A 15,303-nucleotide genomic window follows, 5' to 3' on the forward strand; every position below is an offset into this window, starting at 1 on the left:
ACTTATCAGATGGTAGTTGTGTAATCACATACGATTTCCCGAAATTACTCCGCAAAACGACCCCACGATAAGTTCTGCTTATCAGGCTCCGATTCCCCGTTGTCGTTGTTACAAACGCGACAGCTTGGTAAGGCTGCAGCAAACAAGATAAGAAGGAGTCCATTGCAGTTCGTGAAGCTTGACTGGTGCGGAACTATCTAATATAGCGTACTAACACTCATATTATCTGCTATTCCCAGGCATCATCTATCTGTTGCGACCAATATACGCCCTAGTCCCGTTATCTCTGCAACGAGGGCCCTCGTTATTGGGGGCCATTTGGTCTAGCGGTCTGAGAGACATCATCTTGCCCTGCGCTGCGGCTGAACGTGGGACTCCACAATATGGGTTTCAGGGGTTAAACTATATTCCCCCACACAAGCCGCTAATGTGGATGATGATCAATGGCATTGCTCCAAACACGGGCTTGAGTTGCAAACCCTGGCAGCCATATGTTTGTTGGTGACCTTATTTGCGCGGCTGTATTATTTCAGTTGCTGCAACCACGGGGCAATAATGGTTCCGAGCTTACATTGGAGTATCTGTAAAAAATCTCACCTGGAAGGACAGTAGAAGCTGGCGAAGTCAGGTAGAAAAAGGAGAGCAATGCCCCAGAAAATCTCCATCTCCATCCTCGCTTAAGCACCATCCCAAGCTACACTCTGCTTCCTTCACATTTTTCACAATGAAGTTCTCTGCCGTTATTGCGTTGCTCCTTCCCCTCTCCGGCGTCCTCGCTTCGCCAGTCGCAGACTCTGGCCCTGTTGGCATCGGAAGAGACGAACATGCCACAGGAACTGAGCCCTTGAGCGTCGATCAGAGCGAAGTTGATTTGGTGGGTCGTGACCTCTTTGCACGCTCCACTAGGAAATGCAAGATCGTCAACGTCTCGAACCGCGCCTTCTGCCGCAGTGGACCTGGCACCAACTATCCGATCAAGTACTCGGTGTACAAGGGCCAGGAGTACAAGTTTGATTGCTACAAGAAGGGAACTTGTCATGAAGGCAACTGGTGAGTTACTATTAACCTGTCGACAACGGTATGACGTGTCTGATGGTCGTGGTCTTGTAGCACTTGGGACCGCCTCCCGCATGCTGAAGGGTATTGCTACGTGTCTGGCGCCTACACCGACGGCCGATGCACTAAAGGTTCGTATATTCTCTTACACGCTGCTGGTAACGTGTGTTCATCGCTGATCTTCTACCATGATAGCCGCTCTCGGAAAGTGTTAGGTTGTTACTCCACTTAACCATTCGCCGCAGTTAAAGCACATCACAGGCTACTTCGTCTGAGGGAGGGCCCACGATGCCAACATCTTTGTTTCGACTAGCGTTGAAAGCGGCCACCAGTGGCAGCCATTAGACAACAAACTTACTTGAATAGAAATACAAGTGCTGATATCACGCGATGAAGAATGCTGTGTTTTCCTGGATAGCCTAACTACCACTGGCCTTCAGCTACAATGATAGATTTACTGACGCACTATCAAACCGAAAAAGTTGCTTCTCCATGAGCCTAGCCTCATCTTTCGCATCCATGAGTTGAAGGGCTGATATAATGAGGGCGGCACTATTGGCTGAGAGGATCACTTCATTAAATTTGAGAGAGTGTATCAATCCACAATACCCAGAATTCTTATAGTTAGCCAAGTATACTGACGTAGTAACACAGACTCATTGCTGTGTTGGCGGCCTTTGTTTGGCAATGTTGGATTTGTCTTTGATACTCTGGTCCTCGCGGTAGAAAGTGCCGACTGATCGTTCGTCCATTGGTCGCAGCTTTCTGAACGGATTTAAAGAAGACATGGGCAGCTGTCCTAGAATACGCTACGGTACTCTAAGTAGATAATTGAAGCCCCACCTGGCGGACAATCTTATTGGACAACCGGAGGGTATCGACAGGTTTCATCTGTTGTCTATGCATGACCTTTACATCAGCCAGTGTCGCTCTTTCAACTGATGAAAACTCCTAGAGCGCGTGTTTTCATATGCATTCTTGTCCTCTATATCCTCTATTCATTTATACAATTCATCTTTGCCACTTATGAATGTGAATATATCCCCCTCTATAATCAATTTCTCGCTCTGCACCGTGCTAAATGCTGCCACTCTCCAATCCCCTTTCTGCCCTAGCTGGCCATCCCGTGTCAACGTGTCTCATTCCACAACGCCTGGTTGTCACTTAAAGTGGCCGTTACACTTGCTGTTGCTCTACCAACGCTGGACACTCCATTTTACAGCTCCAGCCACCTCTCCAACCGATCCATCCTGTTTCATGTGGTCCACGGACAACTGCAAGCACTAAAGCGACGCCCAAGAAGGCAATGCTCGCTCCGCTGCTATAGCGCCACCCTTCTTGTGCATATAGGTGGTTCCCGACGGCAGTACCCATTCGCATACCGCAGAATGTAGCAACAGTGTATACCGTGTTTACGCGATTTCTGGCTGAGGCTCGGCGGCGGGGAGTTGCGCGCGGTTAGCTGTCTGGGACACGACCAAGCAGAGATCCACAAGGAGACCTTGGATGATAGGACCTGCAAGGAAGAAGGTTCCAACGAAGTTGCCTATCAGAACGCCGGCTATGCCAATCATAATGGCGATGATTGCACTGTACGCCGGGTGGTAGCGGTCGGTGATGAAGCTTGAGAGGACAGGATGATGAGAAACGGCAGCATTCCAACGAGGGCGAAAAGTCCGATTGCCAATGTGGATAAATTGAAGATGGACGATGATAGCAAGAAGGTGAGAACGGTCCAGTACGAGACAACTGCGGCGCCAACGAAGAAAGCCATCATGCTCGTTTGCACGAGAAGTGGTTGTCGTAAGGGAATCATAACGATGGTATAAATAATCTTGAAATAGGTGATGTGGCCAGACGAGTGGACCGGAGGGTAATCGGGGAGGAATAAAAAGAGCATGATCAGCATAAGATACTGTAGGCCGAAGGAGATCCAATACACGATTCGCCAACTTTCGTACTGGGTGACAACCCCAGAGATAATCCGTGCGAGGAGTATACTCATGAAGAGGCCGCCGGAAACAATTGAAATCATGGTCGCACGACGAAAAAAAGGGGCGAGTTGGGCCAGAAGCAGCAGTATGACTTGAGGAGTTACGGTAGTCAGGGCTACCAGAAAGTACAAGGCATGGAATGTGCTAAACGATGTTGTGATATACAGGCCAAGCCACTTTGAAATGTTAGGGATTCTTTTACGGGCGGGGAACTAGTCACTTACCATGTTCACCGTCACAAAAACGAGCAACAATACGAAGGGTCGGAGATGTACGATGTCTCTCACGGGGCAGAGTAACAAGCCGTGGCATAGCCAGCCTGCATCAGTGTAGGGATTTGACTAGCTTTCTCTAGGCCAATATCGAAGTCTTCAGCCAAAATATTAAGGATTGGATGGTTGTAGTATAACTTTCCAACGGTGAACGCTCCTGACTGTGAATCGTCAGTCTAGAGACAAAGATCAATAATATCTTAGAGAGGCTTTACAAAGGCAAAAAGGAGACGTAAGCCCCAGCTGAGCGGTGTGGGATGTTTGCTGTCCCATCGACACTGGCGCGGACAATAATCGAGTGTCTTGAGGAGCAACCAGAACTTGCCGTGTGCGCTGAGGGTCAGATTTGAGCTTTGAACGTTACCCGAGTCAACTTGTCCGTGAAAGGCTTCAGGTCCTGGTGGCACAGCATCCAAGGGAGTTAAGTCGTCCATCTTCTCCAGCATCCCTCCGGCGGATAGCGAAATGGGCCCGAAATAAGCATAACCAAAGTCCGAATATAACACCTATGCTGGTCAATCCAGCTACCTAGCAATAAGCGAGTAGTCTAAGCGAAAAGGCAGAACTCTTCAGAAAGATATTCTTCCCTTCACCTCCTGACATAGATCTTAGCGATATAGAGGATACTAGCTTCCCTGTTCCCATCACCATGCCAACGATAACGACAAGGGAAGTAGAAGAGGCTATCGAAGAATCAGCCCAACTTAAGGCTCTAGGGCTAGATGGAAACACAAACAGAGCACTCTAAATCGCTTCACCCTGGATCAGGGATCATCTCAACAAGATCTTCAACCAGTCCCTTACCCTAAGCTATTACCCCACACTTTCGGCAATGAGGCCGTGAAGATCATGCCTACCCTGTGACACCATCTCAACCTTTATTTTTCATGCAAACCACGACAGGCAAGATGTAAGCAACACAGCCGCCTAACGACCGGAGCAGCTTTCGGGTTGCGATAGTATGTGCTCTGCCCCGTGAGGCTGATGCCGTCACCTTGCTCTTCGATCAATTTTGGGACGAGGCGAACGATCCTTACGGCCGAACAGATGGAGATACGAATATGTACATCACCGGGCGTATTGGAAAACACAAGGTTATTTTATCTGTCCTCCCCAGTATGGGTACAAACAACGTAGCGGCGGCAACAGCCACCATGCGAACAAGCTACGTTGGCCTGAGACTTGTGCTGATTGTCGGCGTCTACAGTGGCTTACGCCGCATCGCCAACATGGATGTATTTCTTGGCGATGTTGTAGTGAGTAAATCTGTTATCCAATCTGACTACGGCAGGCAATATCCTATGATTTAGTTGAGTTAAAGGCGATTAAGTCTCTTCCAAGTGGATATAACTAAAACTTTAGTTTTTAAGGTTAAAATTAGCTTAAAAAAATAAGTAATTATAAATATGATAGCTATATAACTCATGATAAGTGATTTACTATCAGCAATAATTACGAGAGTATAAAACAATTTAATTAACCCACGTTTGGCGTGTAATAATGCCGTCTTGTCTGGTTCAACCTACAGAGCTTGACTATAGTGACGATCTACTAACGAAACACTTGAAGACTCGACAGGTATCAATTCATATACAACAGGATCTCAGCCATCAAGCCATGAATGTCAGTTTAGAACGCGGTAAAATGGTCACCATATGCCGGCGACACAGGAATCAATTTAAAAGACGATATTATGGAAAGGCTGAATCGATACTGTGGACTTGATTTTGCCACAGTTGACCTTGGCGCTCCACCCAGATTGGTACGTTTATCAGCAAGAGCAATTTGATTGCCTTGTTTTGCGGTCACCAGGAAAGCAACCAAAGCGCAATTAAAATGACACAAACCTCATGGACACGGTATACATATCAGTGCGGCAGAGGAGTTAAGAGACAGATTTAATTTTACGAGAAAGTGGGTCGATGGTGGACATTGCGACACTAAGCAAAGCGCTGGCATTTACAACCAAGTAGGTAACTAAATGACTTAGTTTGTAATAACTAGTAATACAACTATACGAGTGTTAATTACTAGACCTTAAATCTGCCTTCGATCGAGCGCATAACCTGTACGAACAAGCCCGTCGTGGACATAACACCTCGTCACATACCGTGGGCCAAACGGACCAACCTACCTCCAGGTCTCTACTTTGTCACATCTTTGGGTAGATGTCTTTCCGATCACGCCTCTGCAAGCTATGCTCTTTCTTCAGGCAACACGCTCAAGAAACTGCCGAGGGGGCTTACAAGTTGGTCGGAATCTGCAGCAGCGAGACGAGTCTTTTCGAGCCTCTGAGAAAGAACATGAGGGGTCGGTGGGTCAGACCACCGTGGGGTGACATGGAATACAGTGTCTTTCTGGCAGTCGTACCGGAGTTGCATGGTGTACCCAGAACTGGAGTCCCTCTGTGATGGTTGGAGACGGAGCTGCCCAAGAAGGGTTCCATCTATCGACTAACCCAGGACGTCGATGGTGAAGACGGCCGGCGGCTCATCCTTCCAGAGCGACTGGGTCCAAAGGCGGACATGGAAGAAATCGTCGGTTACTGGCAATACACTTGCGAGGTATCTCAAGGTTCACACTGCTCACCCAAGAAGCCACTGGGTGCCACGCTCCGAGGGTTCAGGGTCATTAACTGCGATAAGAAACCTCTATCCCCTGAACCAGTACCGTCGAGTGAAAAATATACCGCACTGAGCTATCTTTAGGGACTTCAAATACGGTCATGACTTCCAGCAGCATCTCAATCAACTATAATCTCCAAGTATGATCTCTGCGTTAGGTGTTGCCTCTAGAGCGGTAAATGACGCACCTTCTACACTGTACCTAGACCGGATTTAACGTCGTCACACGATGTCATGTCTACAATACTTACACAATGCATTACTGGTGTAAAAATTGCAACACACCATCATTAGTGGGTTTCCTGTTCTGGTCCTGCCCCGGAAAGGGAGCACATCATGATTGGCGCGGAAAACCTGAAGTGGGACAGGTACCTCCAAGAGTCAAAGGGCCACAGAAACCGTGAGGAGAAACGTATGGGGTATTATACCGGTTAAATAGAACAAACAGATCTCATTACGGAGTCAGTCATGTTCGTCCTTGTGGGAGATCCCCCACATATATAACCATTGGTACCTAACAGGGCATTGTTCCTCGTTTCTCCCGGCTCACTCTTATTGGATTTGTCTCCGATTGAAACCTAATCTCTGTCTACCAATGCGATCGTACGTATCTTCATTGCTGGTAGCTGGTCTAATGTCCGGTCTCGGTGCCGCGACATCGGCCAGAATGCCCTTTGACACAAGACAGGAGGCAGCATTCAACAATCCGGTCCTATTCCAGGATCTTCCAGACATAGACGTTTTCCGCGTTGGCTCTGTCTACTACTACTCGACATCTACCTTCGCCTTCTCTCCTGGGGCCCCTGTCCTGAAATCTTACGACTTGGTCAATTGGACACCCGTAACGCACAGCGTTCCCGACGTTGCGGATTTTGGAGAAGAATACAGACTCAATGACGACAATGACCGCGCCTATGTCAAAGGTATTTGGGCGAGCTCAATGAGGTATCGCGAGTCTAACGACAAGTTCTACTGGATGGGCTGCATTCAGTCCACTGGCAAGACCTTCCTCTATACGGCTCCAGGTAATGGTGCCGCCGACAACGACGGTGAGAATGACAATTGGGAGTGGACTCTTGAAGGTACCATTGACCAGTGCTTCTACGATAATGGAATCTTCTTCGATGATGATGATACCATGTACGTAACATGGGGCAATCGACAGCTCCGCGTTACTCAACTTTCCGACGATGGCTTGAGCGTCGTGCGTACCGAGACGATTTATGATAGTGGCGATGATTTGTATCTCGAAGGCGCCCATTTCTACAAAACCCGAGGCTATTACTGGGTATGTCCTACGAAAGTTGCCAGCGGCCAATACATCCTCCGCTCAACTGAGCCGTTCGGCACATACGAGGTCCGGGAGTTCTGGGATAACCTTTCTGGGCCACTCTCCAACGCCGGCTATGCTCACCAAGGCGGCATGGTGGACACTCCTGAAGGCGACTGGCATTACCTCGCCTTCATGGATGCTTATCCCGCCGGCCGCATTCCTGTTCTTGCCCCCATCACATGGTCTGACGATGACTGGCCATCAATTGTACTCGATGGCAATGGCGGCTGGGGCGTGGCCTATCCAATGCCCGTCAAGACAAACAAGACTGTTCCCGGTGTCGAACGTCTTGATGACTTTTCCGCCCCAACCTTGCATCCAGAGTGGGAGTGGAATCACAGCCCTGACTCGGAGTACTTCGAACTCAGAACAGACGGCTTGATTCTTAAGACTGCCTCTGTCGTTGGGGATCTCTTTAATGCACGAAACACTCTTACTCATCGCATCACAGGCCCGCGATCTGTAGCGACCTGGCACCTCAATATCACCGGTCTCACCCAAGGTGATCGCGCCGGTGCAGCCATATTCCGCGACGAATCCGCATATATAGGCGTGCACAAGGATACAAATGGCACCCAGATCGTCTTTGTGAACGAGATCAATATGAACCAGCAGTGGCAGACTGTCAGCAGAGGCACAGTCGCAGCAACAGGACCCTCCATAGACGCGCACGAGATCTGGCTTCGTGTTGATGCTGATGTGACCCCTGCTTTCGGTCTGTCTCCTGTGAGGGAAGCACATTTCTACTATAGCCTTGACGAAGAGAACTGGAAGCAGCTCGGCACATTTGTACTCCACAACAAGTGGCAGTGGTTCACGGGCTTCCGTTTCGCAGTGTTCAACTTTGCGACTGCTGAGTTGGGTGGTCAAATAACTGTTAAAAGCTTTAAAAATGCATTAACTTAAATAGTTCTTAATAACAATGAAAGCTATTTAAGTAACTGTACTTCCCTTAATACTTATAGCTTATAAGTATATATTTCAAGGTCTAATCTTTATAACCAAATTGACTTTGAGAATCGACCTGGAATATCACTAAATTGCGGCAAGTGCTCGAACATTCCCATCCAATTACCACCTTTAAGACTTAGCAGGACTCAGGAGAATAGGAAAAAGATAGTATGGCATTGGAAACCAGATTATTTTGACTCAGCGAGACCTGCTTGACCGTTAAGACATAGCTTCACCATGATACCGGAACTTTACCTATTGTAAAACGAGTCAGGCCTTGAATTATCAAGGAATTTGCAATCATACTATTGCACAAAGACGCCCGAAAAAGTAAAAGCACCTTGTTTGGTAAACTGAGACGTTAAGAGTAATTATACAACTGACTGCAGGTGAGAGCGAGACCTGTCGTTGTCCAGTGATAGGTTGAGGTAATGCAGCTCCTGCTTCAATTTGAAAAAACATCATCACCGTCCTTTATTTTCCTTCAGTTTAAATAAGCGACATATCATATCTTGGTCCAATTCTAGATACGCGGCAATATGATAGTGTGGCGGTCAAAGACAGCGCTCGCAACTCCCGACGTTCTACGACAGGGTTTCATTCAAATGGGTCCATTATCCATTAGTAGTCCTTCTCCAAGGGCCTTCAAATGCTTTACTATTGTGCCTCGCCTAGCGCTCTTTGCTAGTTCTCCAACTGATTAAGCTGTAGTTATCTCTTGAAGACGCTCTCAATTCTCTCCACCCTACACCCTGCGGTTTCCGAGGGCAATACGAACTCGCCGCCCCAACTTAACCTCCTTTGAGTATCTTGTTGCAACTGACTACCCTAAGAGTTTATTTCCTAGTGCTGAGTTACGGGATATACTGAAATATGTAAGAAATCATCGATGGAATATTATAAAATGGAAGTAGTTGGGGTCTTTCGGGTTAATCTTATAGTAGTCTTGGATAGATACATATGCAGTTGTCTTCTTGACCTCGTGGAATTTGTTGCAGTTTGTGACTATTACTGCTTGGATTAGTGATAGTGTTTTGATACTGTTACTAGAAGTGGTAGGGGATGGCTTCGGAGGGCTCTAGCCAATAATTGAGACGCAGACCCAGTAATCGGCTAGGAGAGATTAACAGTTGGTGCCCATGCTAGGGTTCTAAGAGTAAAAGTCTGTTAAAGGCAGGTTATAGTAGTTATTAATTAAGGAACATGTTATTGTCTTTTGTACCTGGTGAAATTTGTTGCAATTCTTGTGTATACCATCCTAGATTGGCGACGGGGTCTTAATCCCGTTGCTTGATGATGTCGGCGACCTCGTAGGCTTGTAGTCGTCTGTCGTGACGCAAACCCAATATTCTGCTAACAGAGACAAATAGTCTTTGCCAACATCAGGGTTCTACTCAAGGAACTTAGCTAGGGGCAACTTATAATAATTCTTAATCGAGTTTCAAGCTGTTGTTGTTTTTATAAGATGAAATTTGATTTAGTTTTTAACTATGCCTCCCTGAATAGGAGACGGAGTCTCGATTCCATGGGTAGGCATAGGCTTGGTTAGTGATGGTGTATATCTAATAACTAATACGCAGATCCAGATATTAGCCCAGAGGCCTTTATATTCTGTATTAACAGATGGGTTTTATTTGTAGATATATGCAGCAGTGATTTAGTTGGCTTTGGCGAGAGCGTCACAGTTTTGTCCCTTTTGAACGAAATCGAAATTGTTGTAGTCCTTGACTATATCTGGTTGTGCTGGTGATGGTGTCTCGACGCCATTGGTAGGACTTGTCTTCGAGGTAGTTGTAGTGGTTGGCTTCAGAGTAGTACCTCCCTTATCATGTCCTATGATACTAACATAGACCCAGATACTGGACTACAAACCGCTGCAGTTATCCTTGACGGAAGGGTCCCAAGCCGCGAGTTGCTTTAGCGTGATGCCGTTCTTGGAAAGGACGTTGGAATACGACATACCCTTCTCCATAAAGTCAAACGCATCTCGGTTGTTTACTATGTCTGGTTGCGTTGGGTGGGGTGTCTGGATGGATGCCCTTGGTAGGACTGCTTCCACTAGGTGTTGTCTTAGTTGGGCCGATTGTGACGACTGGCTCGTTAATAGTCTTGCCACAGTAAGACCAGCCACTGAGGAAGTTGCTATACCCAGGGCTAACCCCAGGGTTCTGAGATATCAGCATTGTAGCCGTGAAAAGAGTTGCATTAATATGCTCAACAAAGTAATTCGTCCATAGTAATCAGGTACGGTTCGAGTATGTCTTGGTAAGGGATTAAGCTATTATTGTTGAAGTATCTTGATGCGTTGGATACTTGGGCGATAGGCCCATCAGCTTGATCGGCTGTTCCTTAGGGGCGGTTTTATTCTTGAACTGGCGAGGGATTATTTTTGCAGTATCTTGGGCCATAAAGAAAAGTGAAATAACAGCCAAAGGGCCTAGAGCCCAATTCAGCTTGGCCATGATGAAGTGAGTAACTAAGGAACTGGATTAATGATAGATAGTTAAATGCTTCTATGGCAGTAGAAAAGATATGACTATTATAGTTACGCTGGTGTATATCTTGTGCCGGCATCAGGTTATGACCTGATATATCTTTCTATTGATCCAAGTACTACTACATTGTTTGTCCTTCCTAGATAAACTTAGTGTTGCTTCCCATCTGGCTATGCCTTTTAGCCGCAGTACGGTATGTCGCAGATCCGTGTCTTTAGCACATGGCAATGGAAAATTTCTTTACAGCCGAATGGTAACCTGTGTTGGTTCTGAAAACATTCTGCTTCCTTCAATGTGACACTACGGCACGCTTGCAGAGGAAACTGCAGGGACCAAGCAAGGGTTTAAAGGTAACATCGCTTATTAGAGGAATTAATTATCCGGAGTGTGGACCCAACCGAAGAATTCCGTACCACTTTGTGTAAACAAGTTGGACAAAGAATATTAAAGATCTAGATACGGCTTAGCCCACTGGTCCGTTCGGTGCATCAGGGTTCCAGTCTTCCGGGCCTTCCTCATCTTCTCTGTACAGCTTCCAATTCCGCGACACAGGTCCGCCGTGCCGAACAAAGCCTTCCGGTGTTTGTTCCACCAAACTTGCTGTGTTCTGATAGCCCTCGCGTTCCTCAGCACTAATAAGACACTGTCCAGCTAACTTTTCATTACGTATCAGCATAGGCTGCTTTTTGGGGTACGTTTTGGACCACTCTGCGTATTCGAATATGCCATAGTCTGGCATCAATGCTTTGCCGCAAGTCCAAGCTGTAGGTAATCTTGCGCCTGTAGTTAGCGTTCTCCATGGCCGCCCCCCAGCTATACCGATATAGTCTCTTTTATCCAGGACTACAAATGCCTCCCCGTTTCTTATCCGGATATAGTAAGCCGGAGTGTGATTGAGGCCCGCCAGCCATGTCACTGGGAGTGCCCATGTTTTGGTGTCACGGGCCTGTTTTCCTACGTTGCAGTGCAGGAAAGTCCGATATATAGACTTGTTAGACTCGCCACCTGATGGCAAGACTCCCAAAACTGTAATCCTGGCGGGGGATGATGTCTCCGGGAGCGTGGCTACCTGCTGTAACCCATGGATCAACGAGTGCCAGGTTGATAAAGGCCGAGGCTGATGCAAATCTGCCCACTCATTATTTTCAATGCAAAACAAGTGGAGACTCCGTAGGTGCGGTAGGCTGATGGGATGGAAGACCTTGTCTTTGTCCCACGTGCCTAGCATTGCATCGCATACAGGGTCCAAATTGATGTGAACGTGCTGCAAACGCGGTAACAGGCGTCGCAGATCCTCGCACAGATGCGTGGGGTCTGGGTCGGGGTTGCTACCATTTATGTCTCCCACCGCAAGTTCCAGACTAATGCAACTTTCAGGAAGGCTTTTGAGTAAGGATGAAATGGTTGATCTCGTAGTCTTGTAGAGTTGAGCTTCTGACCAGGGCTTGAGAGGGTTTCTCATAGTTCGATGATGTCGTATAAGGGAGAATGACTTGAGATTAGCCATAGACGGGATAACATTTGCCAATTGCGGGATTAGTAGTTCCGCTTTGTCCCATTTGGCTTTGTCCAGTCGATCTGACTGATCGTCATGGTTGAGGTACAGGGTAAAAGACTGTGTTGGGGTGAGAGCTTGCTGATTGTGGCATGCTATGAAGCGATCTAGCGATTGGCCACAGGACAATACCAAGTCGCGATAAAGTATTGGCAGGGAAGTATCTCGCCACAGTTGATTAACCGACAAGCAAGAGATAACAGCATCCCTGGAGTCATTACCAGCATAATTGATCACCTTGTCGAGGACTTCGGTGGGGAGAGCGCTAATTTTGACAGCCATAGGAAAAGAAAAGAGCATGCGCACGGATGTGGATGGAAGCGAGGGTTAGGATAAAAGGATAAGCAGGAAGTCCAAAGTCCGTTCGGGCCGGGACCAGTAAGCATCTTAAATAGACATCATGCGCCACCTTGGCACTGTGGGGAACAGGGAAAGAATTTCTAAACCGTATCCGATTTGTATTACGGCGGCGATTTGAGAGTCGATAACCGTTTGTTATTTATGATATAAAGAACGTTTAAGAAAAGGAGTATAAAACTCTGATGTATTGAGAATATAGACTTTAATAAATGAAGATTATGCTCGAGAAATTTCCACCACGGCTCTATATGTAGTTTCTATGTAATCTCTATATAAAGATTTGCTTCGTTAACGATGCAGCAGGGATAGAGGGGACAATATTATCTCCTAAGTATACTTTCCGAATTCTGGTTGACTAATTGTAGAAAATATCATACTAGAAACATATCATATTAGGAAATGTTATTAATTTACCATCCTAGATATTTACCACAATAATACTTATCGTCTCTGCAGTAGCTGGCAGCTAAGCAGCAGTCGCCGAATTTAGAGCCTTTGCATATAAAGCCGCTATTGTAGGCGTAATCCCTATTTGTAGAGATGGAGAGCGGCGGCTTTGTTGCTGATGGTTTCGCTGTTATGGATGAAGTTGTTACTGCACTGCCTGAATAGTTGCCGTCTTGACAGTTGTCACCATAGAATTCCTTACCGGAGCCACACCTATTAAGTTAGATCAGCACCTAAATAAGAACGGGGAACATCAACTTACTTTCCCTCGAGGCCACAGCAGTCGCCGAAGTCACTTCTGATGCACGTCTTGGAGAAGTTGAAAGCTTGAAGTAAACGCATGTTAATATGGTTAGAAATGAAACTTCTGGAGGCCCATACTAACCAACACAATAGGTCTCCCCAGGCACGAAACCATCACATGCATCCCCGATGGTGGGGTTCGCAAGCATGGATTCTTTCAGCGTCAGTTGGAATTGGGCAAGGACATCATCGCATCCCGTCCAAACGTCGGTCTTGAACTTCTGGCGACAATCCACTGCTTTATCATTCGGTAGGTGGGTGTCAACAGAACGGTGCAAAAAGTGTGAAAGGTCAAGGCTTCCCGTGACAGATAAATAAGTTGCGTATTGGGCGACGAGAAGAAAACCGGCCAGGTGTGTTGCAAGCTCCATGGCACAATCGAGGCAGGAACTCACCTTGAGACTGAAGTCACTTTTTTTGAAAACTACGTTCCTTAGCCGTCGTATGATAGGAGCATGATTGATAAGTAGAAAAATAAGAGAGACATGTCCCGTCTTAAGCCATGCAATATTATCTCACGACCTTTTTGATCAGCTTACACTGTTGATTATGGTCTCGGAATAGAGATCAAAATATTTCTTCTCTTTGCTAGCCCAGGCTTGCTGTTGTCGCTTTCACTATCATTGGTTCAAGCACAAGTATCCGTCGTCAACGGTGTCTCTGTCTATAATGGGACTACAGTTTCGCAGAATCAACATGGAATACTCACCTTGGCATACAATTGCGCCAAGGTGCCAGCATTATGCGAAAATGTTCACCAACAATACCCTCTAGCAACCACCGTTCATGCAGCACCTGCCGGAGCTGTCACAGGCCATCATACTATCCTGGGCGCCAGGTCACATCTGCAGTTGCATTTTGATAGGAACGATAACATAGGTGGGCAAAGAGGCAAGGCTTGTGCAAAAAACTGGAAAAACCACCACAACTGTCCAGAGTCTAACCAGCCAGAGTAAGTCCTTCTTCAAGCCACGAGTGAGAATAAGTCTCATTAATGATCAATAGCACTGTCCCTGCTGGAGCTATGTTGGGAGACAGCTCTTTTCCGGCTGCCAGATGGAACCCGAATGATCTCGTCATGGGCGACGCAGGTTATAACAGAATCGCCAATGCAGCAGGCCAGTTTTCAGGTATGATGTGGACTTGCGATGAGTTTCCCTTCGCCACGTATGAGACCCCCTACCAAAAGCCATACCATGAGTCTGAAAATGAAAAATTCGCCTCTGCAGTTCTGTTGAAGAAGGTGCCGGAGCGAGAACATACTGCACCCCACAGAATGCAGCATGTGGTTCGTCGACAGGCATGATTCCTGGCACGGTCTTTATCTCATCTGAGCAGGACTTCCAGAGTAATGTTTTGTGTGCTTTGAGAGAAGCCGTACTACACAAGCGTGCGCCGCCGGCCACGAAAGCAACCACCAAGGGCATCTGGAGATATCATTTTAGAACGCAATTTCAGCCGGACACAGAGCTTGCCGCTGTGTCTGTCGAGTGGTATGACGACGCTAGTGAATGGTTTCCCGGATATCAAAAACGTTCAATCGAGGGACGTGATATTGAGGAGAGTATCGTCCGAAATTTTCATTCGTTTTACAACAACGGCACGGCGGAAGTGAGACATGAGCCCGTGTTCAAAGATGAGGTAAGTATTAAACCACTGTGTGATATAGTTATGGGAGATGGCTGATGATTCGATCTTATAGTACAAGATTCTGCGCAGGTCATGGGACCGACATCTTGTGGGAAACGGCTCGGCAGTGGACCTTGAGCAAGGTAACCCGAAGCGGTCGATGGGACACATGCAGAGCCATGACAACGACAACGGTACCGTGGGACTTAGTGCCGACTGGCTGAATGCTTCAGGGAACGGCTTTCTCGTGGTTTTATCAAGCCATAGCACTTATTAATACACAA

At 47.0% G+C, this 15,303-nt stretch overlaps 8 protein-coding genes across 8 annotated transcripts; 3 read left to right on the top strand and 5 right to left on the bottom strand.

The window, feature by feature from the left end:
* Positions 1 to 528: 528 nt before the first annotated feature.
* FOIG_16541 (uncharacterized protein) lies at positions 529 to 1,708 on the top strand. The gene is made up of 3 exons (XM_031218002.1): positions 529 to 1,050; positions 1,111 to 1,187; positions 1,252 to 1,708. The coding sequence occupies exons 1-3, from the start codon at positions 725 to 727 to the stop codon at positions 1,269 to 1,271; spliced, it is 423 nt and encodes a 140-aa protein (XP_031052273.1). The 5' UTR covers positions 529 to 724; the 3' UTR covers positions 1,272 to 1,708.
* Positions 1,709 to 2,626: 918 nt separating this feature from the next.
* FOIG_16542 (uncharacterized protein) lies at positions 2,627 to 3,091 on the bottom strand (the record flags this gene model as incomplete). The annotated part of the gene is made up of 1 exon (XM_031218003.1): positions 2,627 to 3,091. One exon carries the CDS (start codon positions 3,089 to 3,091, stop codon positions 2,627 to 2,629), a length of 465 nt encoding a protein of 154 aa, XP_031052274.1.
* A 242-nt stretch (positions 3,092 to 3,333) lies between these two features.
* Positions 3,334 to 3,756, bottom strand: FOIG_16543 (uncharacterized protein; the record flags this gene model as incomplete). Its single annotated transcript, XM_031218004.1, has 2 exons — positions 3,334 to 3,483; positions 3,538 to 3,756. 2 exons carry the CDS (start codon positions 3,754 to 3,756, stop codon positions 3,334 to 3,336), a joined length of 369 nt encoding a protein of 122 aa, XP_031052275.1.
* Positions 3,757 to 6,580: 2,824 nt separating this feature from the next.
* Positions 6,581 to 8,185, top strand: FOIG_16544 (uncharacterized protein; the record flags this gene model as incomplete). Its single annotated transcript, XM_031218005.1, has 1 exon — positions 6,581 to 8,185. The coding sequence occupies one exon, from the start codon at positions 6,581 to 6,583 to the stop codon at positions 8,183 to 8,185; it is 1,605 nt and encodes a 534-aa protein (XP_031052276.1).
* A 1,702-nt stretch (positions 8,186 to 9,887) lies between these two features.
* FOIG_16545 (uncharacterized protein) lies at positions 9,888 to 10,413 on the bottom strand (the record flags this gene model as incomplete). Its single annotated transcript, XM_031218006.1, has 3 exons — positions 9,888 to 10,063; positions 10,103 to 10,228; positions 10,290 to 10,413. The coding sequence occupies 3 exons, from the start codon at positions 10,411 to 10,413 to the stop codon at positions 9,888 to 9,890; spliced, it is 426 nt and encodes a 141-aa protein (XP_031052277.1).
* A 691-nt stretch (positions 10,414 to 11,104) lies between these two features.
* FOIG_16546 (uncharacterized protein) lies at positions 11,105 to 12,562 on the bottom strand (the record flags this gene model as incomplete). Its single annotated transcript, XM_031218007.1, has 1 exon — positions 11,105 to 12,562. One exon carries the CDS (start codon positions 12,560 to 12,562, stop codon positions 11,189 to 11,191), a length of 1,374 nt encoding a protein of 457 aa, XP_031052278.1. The 3' UTR covers positions 11,105 to 11,188.
* A 488-nt stretch (positions 12,563 to 13,050) lies between these two features.
* FOIG_16547 (uncharacterized protein) lies at positions 13,051 to 13,761 on the bottom strand (the record flags this gene model as incomplete). The annotated part of the gene is made up of 3 exons (XM_031218008.1): positions 13,051 to 13,300; positions 13,350 to 13,413; positions 13,473 to 13,761. 3 exons carry the CDS (start codon positions 13,759 to 13,761, stop codon positions 13,051 to 13,053), a joined length of 603 nt encoding a protein of 200 aa, XP_031052279.1.
* A 707-nt stretch (positions 13,762 to 14,468) lies between these two features.
* Positions 14,469 to 15,296, top strand: FOIG_16548 (uncharacterized protein; the record flags this gene model as incomplete). Its single annotated transcript, XM_031218009.1, has 3 exons — positions 14,469 to 14,678; positions 14,729 to 15,031; positions 15,093 to 15,296. The coding sequence occupies 3 exons, from the start codon at positions 14,469 to 14,471 to the stop codon at positions 15,294 to 15,296; spliced, it is 717 nt and encodes a 238-aa protein (XP_031052280.1).
* Positions 15,297 to 15,303: the final 7 nt, after the last annotated feature.

This window comes from Fusarium odoratissimum, assembly GCF_000260195.1.
Source record: "Fusarium odoratissimum NRRL 54006 unplaced genomic scaffold supercont1.91, whole genome shotgun sequence".
NCBI classification, from domain to species: domain Eukaryota; kingdom Fungi; phylum Ascomycota; class Sordariomycetes; order Hypocreales; family Nectriaceae; genus Fusarium; species Fusarium odoratissimum.

Coding starts and splice junctions, on each gene's coding strand:
- FOIG_16541 (XM_031218002.1), top strand. CDS start 725: ATGAAGTTCTCTGCCGTTATTGCGTTGCTCCTTCCCCTCTCCGGCGTC. Junction 1,051..1,110: donor ACTTGTCATGAAGGCAACTG/GTGAGTTACTAT, acceptor GTGGTCTTGTAG/CACTTGGGACCGCCTCCCGC. Junction 1,188..1,251: donor CGACGGCCGATGCACTAAAG/GTTCGTATATTC, acceptor CTACCATGATAG/CCGCTCTCGGAAAGTGTTAG.